Consider the following 6,899-nt stretch of genomic DNA (forward strand, 5'->3'; position numbering starts at 1 on the left):
CTGTGGTTCTTACATCTTCCTCTGAGGGTAGTTTGGGTCGAACTGTTGCTTCATCCCTGGGAATTGACCCCACTGCTTCACTACAACAGCCTGGACGAACATTTCCTAAACTAACTAAGACACAGGTTCAGAGCATGTGTCATGAAATCAACATCAACATCAACAGAAAGCATCTTTCCCTGATCCACATGGAAATTATTCACATGAGTTAGAGACTGTGGATGAATTGGCGCATGTTTATTTGGTAACTGTATATTTAGTGGGTGAAAGTAGAGAACAAGTGCCTGTAAACTGAAGTTAACTAGAGTACTAAATGTTCCTAAACTCACCACCACTGCAGTTCCAACGATTTGATTGAAATGAACTGGTGCACAAGCTCAGTCAGGTTCCTCCTTCACTACACTGACTGTGAAAGAAACGTATTACAACATGCAGCTGCAGTGAAAGGTGAACAAAGAGTCCTGCTGTGTCCATTACATCAGTTAATGTCCTGTTTTGACATAAAGTGACAGGGAGATACGAGGGGAGAATTTCAGGTGAGAGCTAAGATATTCTCTCTGCTCCTCGTCTGATACCACACTGGTTTATGTATTTATTCAGATACTGGGAGTTTTCCATCAGTGTGCTTCTTCCACACGGTTCCTCCCTGAGACGAGGTCCGGAGCAGTGAATCCTCACATCCCCAGCAGCAGCAACCTGGCTCTTCTGTAGAGAACTGGAAAATGATTTGTAGTCTCAGCTGCAGCTCCAGACTGTGACAGATGTTTGTAGTGGCAGCAGCACAGCTGGTTCACAGCAGTGACAGACGACCACACGTCCTCTGAAGTTCTCACAGTGGACGAGAGTTTCACTTTCCTAAGAATTAAGGGATGAATTCTCTGGAACAGGAACAGGAAGTGCGGTGGCAGATTATATATATATATATATATATATATATATATATATATATATATATATATATATATATATATATATATATATATATATATATGTTAACCTGTATTTATAATACTCCATGCAGAAAGAAGTTCCCTGTGTACAAGAGTGAAGTATAAGTGGCATAAAAAGGAACATTTTTACATTAATTTTCTGTCAATCTGATTATCAAATAACATTTTAATAGTTTCGACTTCTCTTTATTATTTAATTATCCAAAGCATCATCTTCATCTGATTTATTTGCAAAAAATTTTGTGGTAGTAATTTAAGCTGTCAGATAAGTTTGATGGGGTAAAAAGTACTACTTGTCCTTTGTAAAGGAAAAACTAAATATAAGTTTACCTCACATTTGTAAATACACTGTACTTAGTTATATTGCAGTATACCTAAAGTCACTTGTACACGCTTTTATTTTGAAGACTCTCTGGTGTTATTGATTCGTTTCTGCTGTTGCATGAGCTCACACACATTTCAGTTCAAACTACATCACTGCTCATAAAAATAAATCTTGAAAGGAGGTTTTTCCTGCAGCCTCAGGCCAGGCTGCCCTCACATCTCTGTCCAGGCTCGATCGTTGAGTGAGTTTAAGGGGGTTTTAATTATTCATGATTCTCTGGGGTTTCTCCGCGTGACCCCTTCAATCTGCTGCAGGGGAGTTGCTGCTGCGAGGAAATTCTGACTAACTGAGACCACCAGAGGGAGAGTGCGCGGCGTGCAGCTCCAGCATATAAAAACAGAGAGCTGCAGTCAGACTAACAGAGGATGTGATTGTGCAAAGGAACACTGAGACTGCTTGTTCTCTGAGAGGTGTTTCCACATTACACTGCTGCATTATGGGGAAACAGTTCAGGTGAAGACATCCACTTACTTCAGCGCAACACAGGAAGACACAACAAGCTGGATTAATCTTTTTTATGGCTTTAGTTTTGAGAAAATGTCAAAACCAAAGTGAAACTGTTCTTCCCCATGGATCTCCTGTTCCAAAGGTGGGTTAAATATCTTCTGCCTAAAGGTAAATGTAAAGGATAAAAGGTGTGTTTTGTCTTTTTGTCATTTTAAAAGCTTAATTTATGACCAGAGGACATGTCCATAGAGTTTGAGAAACTCCCTTATAGCAGCTAATTGGAAAGAAAAAATCTTACGCGATGTTTAAAGCCTTTATTTCAGGTTTACAGGACAACATTTAAATGTCATGTCATGGAACCAACTTATTAAAAGCTAGAAATGAAAAAACCTAATGTCATGAAGTCATAATGCAGAGGATATACAAAGTAAGTAAAGTGAAAGCCTTTAAGAGCAGAGCAGATATAAATCATTCAGGCAGCAGGTGCAGTTGCTTGTTGGACTAATTCGGATGATTTCATGATTTCATGTGGTGACAGTGTTTTTACTGCAGTGTGCTACAGTAACTGTGTTTTCTGAGGAATGCACGCAGCAGAGTTCAGTATCAGAAGAAACTGTCAGAGCTTGTTCAGACTTCCCCTGCTGTCTGGTATGAAGAGAAACACAAGGAGCTTTTACTGCCTGCACAGACGATAGGAACTTAATGCTCAAGTACATGGATTTCATGGAAAGTCATATTTAAAAATCTGTACACCTCATGCATAAGTTCTAAGTATGGACGGATCCTGAGGCGAGGGCCCCCGAGCACAGGCAAACAAACCCCCACGTCCCTCAGACAGAAGAGCCCACACTGGAAGTCGCTGTCGTGCTGCTTCCTCAGAGCCGTTTTCACCCTTTTTGTGTTTGTTTTTATCTCTTAGTGGATTTTTTTAAGTAATTCTCATTCATTGTTTTAAATCTTCATATTTGTGTCTTATAGCTGTTCTGAGCCTCTTTGTGTTCACTTTAATGTATCCCTGAGAACATTTTGCATGTATTTGTAGTAATTTTGTGCCTCTTGTGGTTGTTTTTTATTGTTTTGTCTCTTTGTATTTGTCTTTCTTTGAAAACTTTAATGTATTTGTTGACATTGAACTGAATTTCAAATTAGAAACACATAAATACATCCCACACTTACCAACTTATAAATGGCCAGGGAACCATCATTTCACTGTGAATAAAGTGATTCATGTGCAGCTGGAATGAGAGTAAAGATATGTTTAACCAACAGGTTGAGCCAGGGTAGCTTTGAAAAGTATGAGGGAGACATGAGGGAAAAAGAAAACAACTGATCCCAGAGAGACCTCCCAATAACTAAAGTCATTTTATCAACAGTCAGCATGCTGATCATCTTCTGCTTTCTGTTCCAGGATCTTCTCAGCCAGAGGATCCACATCAGGCCCGGAGCCAAGCAGTGATGCTGGCGATGCAGCACTACAACTCCTCAGGCATCACTGCCTCCTTCCCCCTGTCTAACTTCACCATGGTGCAGAAGGCAGGGGCGGAGGCCGTAGTAAACAATTCCACCAGTTCAAGGATCAACCCCACATCTGCTGGCCTCACCATGACTCTGGGAATCCTGTTTAATGTGGTGGCCCTCGTAATTCTCGCCAAGGCTTACAACCGCTTCCGTCGGCGGTCCAAAGCCACATTCCTGCTCTTTGCCAGCTCCCTGGTGGCTACGGATTTGGCTGGACATGTTATCAACGGAGCCCTGGTACTGAGGAGATATTCTATACGGACTGGATCCACAGATGCCTCCAGCCTGAAAGGGGATCATGCAGATCCTGATGCCTTCTGTTTGTTTTTGGGAGGTTGCATGGTGTTCTTTGGCCTGTGCCCACTCTTCCTGGGCTCTGCCATGGCTGCTGAGCGCTGCCTGGGGGTCACTAGGCCTTTGCTGCACGCTCGCCTAGTGACTACAGCACGGACTAAGATGGCACTAACTCTCATCTGGCTGCTGGCACTGAGTGTGGCTCTTCTTCCCTTCTTTAACCTGGGTGCTTACACCTACCAGTACCCGGGGACATGGTGCTTCATCAGAGTGGTGGAGGGCACTAAAGCAACAGATCTGGCCTTTGTGATACTGTTTTCTGGACTTGCTATAAGCTCTCTGGCCTCAGCCTTCGTGTGCAACACCATCAGTGGGATCACGCTGGTGAGAGCCCGACTAAAGAAGAGCTCCTGCTCCCAGCGCCGCTCCGCCAGGTCCCACGACACCGAGATGGTGGTGCAGCTGGTTGGCATCATGGTGACCTCCTGCATCTGCTGGAGCCCTCTGCTGGTGAGTGTGAAAATGTCCCACACAGTGAACCACATTTAAAATACAAGACGTGATGTGATTAAATGCTGAGATATTTCTATGGAATCTGGTTTGTGTCAGATTTCTCTCTTCATAAAAACCCTGATCAAACTAAACATTAACGTTTAGAGTACTTGTATTGTGTGGGTGTGAAATTGAAGAGGATGTAAGACATTTTGGTTTCTATTATTGTTATCAGAGATGACATTTTATTATACATGTTGTTCAGCTGTAGCAATTTAAATGATCTCCAAATTTAAAACTTAACGTGAACTTACATTAAATCAACTTTAATTAGTAATTATAACTGATAAACTGAAAAAAACACTACTGTTGAAATACACTGCCCGCCCAAAAAAAAGTCACACACCCCAATATTTCGTTGCCTTAAGCTCTGATTACAACACACATTTGTTGTTGCGTCATTTCAATAAGCTTCTGCAATCGCACAACATTTATTTCCGTCCATTTTTCACCAGGATCTTATACTGATGATGGGGGAGTCGGACGCTGCACAAATGTTGTCTTTGCTTGATTCATGTCAATAATTTCACTCTTCCTAAACTGGTTAACATCTTTTCCTCGACCACAGGATGTGTCTACAGACGTGGTTGTTTAAGAAGTTTGGGTTCAATAACTTGTCACCAGCTGAAACAGAATCGTCCAGTAATTATCCAGTAGGAGGTTCTAACCTATTAGTTTAGTTAAATCCAGGTGGTGACTTTTTATTTGGATGTTTAGTGTATATTTAAATTAATTAATCATTTTAATTTGAAATTAAATTAATGTAAAACAGTTGATTGCATTGAATCCTATATAATCTGTAACAGTAACAGGACACAGATCAGAGTGTTTTTAACTTTGACAAAATTAATAAAAATAAAAATAATTCTAAGCTGTAATAATGTAAAATAAAACATTTTTCTGTCTAGGAGTAAGTAAAAAATCGGATAAATTCAAAACCTAAACTAAAATAAAGTAAATCTTTTGTATTGAAATTTGTCAGTACTTCTTTCACAGTGTTATATAGTCAAATCCCAAATGTCTTTGTTTTATGAAATATTGAACATTCCAGTTTATCTCATGTATTCTATTGTGTTTATCACCTGATACAAAATGAGTACCAAGCTGTTTCTTTTCCTTTAGGTCTTCGGACTTATGTCAGCGACGCGGTCTTACAGTGGCTCCCTGAGCAATGACAAAGACACTTACAGGAGGCTGATGATGACAGGTGTCAGGATGGCAACCTGCAACCAGATCCTGGACCCGTGGGTCTACATCCTGCTGCGACGTGCCATCCTCAGGAAGATCTACCGCATCACTAAAAAACAGGCCAGTTTAAAGGGAAGCACCTTGCGCTCCATCCGCTGGGATGCCAGATCCTTTCAGAACTCCAAGAAAAACTGTTCTAATAAGAGTTGAGGAAGAAGGAGGTAACGGCATCTGTGTCTTTTGAAGGGATTCGCTGTCACTTGTTAACAGGATTAGAACTGAAGCTGGCAGCGATTCACACTGAGCAGTGTTCAAACGTCCCCAGTGAACAGAGATTTTTATCATGGCTGGTGGGAATGGAGCCGCCCTGGTTTGTATGAAGTATTTCTTGTTGGGATCCAAAGTGGTAACAACAAGTCAAAGGCTGTCACAGACTGGCCAATGAGAACCTCAGAGGTTGTTGTACTGTATGTATAAACCAGTGTTGCACTAGGAAGGGAAAAAGCCCCATTTTATTGTAGGTAATGTGTATCAGAATGCAACATGGCTCCTATACAGGATATGTTTGTATGTCAGTCTTCTACAGAAGTTTAGTTATACCAAAGGGTACGAGGGTGTTGTCTGCAAGTCAGCATTTAAGAACATGCAGTAATTCTGTAGTAGGAGAATTAGATTTGAACATACAGTCCTGTTTGTGGCGCTTAGGTTTCTGAGCTAGAACACAGACATCTGGACGTCTGAGTCAGGTCCTTTCAAAGTTAAAGCATCAAGATACAATCAGATACTATTATCACTAATGGTACTGCTAAAATACATCATAATTATACTTCTGTATTTTGTTTTATTATCATTTAAATCTGTTTCCCCACACACAGAATCAGATCAGTTTATATTAAACACACCCAGTTTTTAATTTGTAAAAACAGAATAACAACTAATTAACCCACATCAATTAACATTCAAAATGATTCCACTGCAGTGACTTAAAAACGGATTATTTACCAACAAATTCCATGTTGGTCATTTAACATCTATATGTTTAAACATTTTTTTTGTAACTGCCACGATAACAGGTTTTATTTTGACTCAAATGATCACGACTGTGTGTGTGACAGCATTCTCTCAGGTGTTCACCTGCAGCCTGAGAAGCACTCAAATTATGGCTGTGCACTCTCAAACCTTTAGGCATCACTAAACTTCCATAGATCTGGTCTCTATGAGAGCAGATGTAAGTTTCTGACATATTCATTATTTGCTGAAGTCAATATCGTTTCTAGACAAACATCTCAATTGTAAATGTGCCATTTGTTCTGTTCTCTGATGCAATGATAAAAGAAAAAACTGTGCTTTTACCTCAGCTTGAAGATGTGAAAAACACCGTGTGTGTGTGTCCAATGTAGTGCTGTGACAGGAATGTGAATGTGTGTTTTTATTTGTGAATGTGTCTACATCATTTTCCCAAGTGTCACGGGGCCTGAAGTGAAGCTATGTGCTGCAAAAGCTATTTGAATGTATTTTGTCAACAAAAGAGAACAAAAAGATCACATAATAAATTGTTCAATGTT

At 40.4% G+C, this 6,899-nt stretch overlaps 1 protein-coding gene across 2 annotated transcripts; it reads left to right on the forward strand.

The window, feature by feature from the left end:
- Window positions 1-1,710: 1,710 nt before the first annotated feature.
- Window positions 1,711-6,899, forward strand: LOC113154636 (prostaglandin E2 receptor EP1 subtype-like). Of its 2 annotated transcripts, none has more exons than XM_026348945.2 (3): window positions 1,711-1,950; window positions 3,191-4,104; window positions 5,269-6,899. In XM_026348945.2, the coding sequence occupies exons 1-3, from the start codon at window positions 1,905-1,907 to the stop codon at window positions 5,542-5,544; spliced, it is 1,236 nt and encodes a 411-aa protein (XP_026204730.1). In that variant the 5' UTR covers window positions 1,711-1,904; the 3' UTR covers window positions 5,545-6,899. The 2 variants fall into 2 exon arrangements, with proteins under 2 accessions (XP_026204730.1, XP_026204738.1); XM_026348953.2 differs by having other exon boundaries at window positions 1,711-1,924.

This window comes from Anabas testudineus, chromosome 8 (genome assembly GCF_900324465.2).
Source record: "Anabas testudineus chromosome 8, fAnaTes1.2, whole genome shotgun sequence".
NCBI lineage: Eukaryota > Metazoa > Chordata > Actinopteri > Anabantiformes > Anabantidae > Anabas > Anabas testudineus.

What these genes read in the sequence shown, in the direction of transcription:
- LOC113154636 (XM_026348945.2), top strand. Translation starts at nt 1,905, where the DNA reads ATGGATCTCCTGTTCCAAAGGTGGGTTAAATATCTTCTGCCTAAAG. An exon ending in TAAATATCTTCTGCCTAAAG is followed by an intron (nt 1,951 to 3,190) that starts GTAAATGTAAAG and finishes TTTCTGTTCCAG; the next exon opens with GATCTTCTCAGCCAGAGGAT. An exon ending in TCTGCTGGAGCCCTCTGCTG is followed by an intron (nt 4,105 to 5,268) that starts GTGAGTGTGAAA and finishes CTTTTCCTTTAG; the next exon opens with GTCTTCGGACTTATGTCAGC.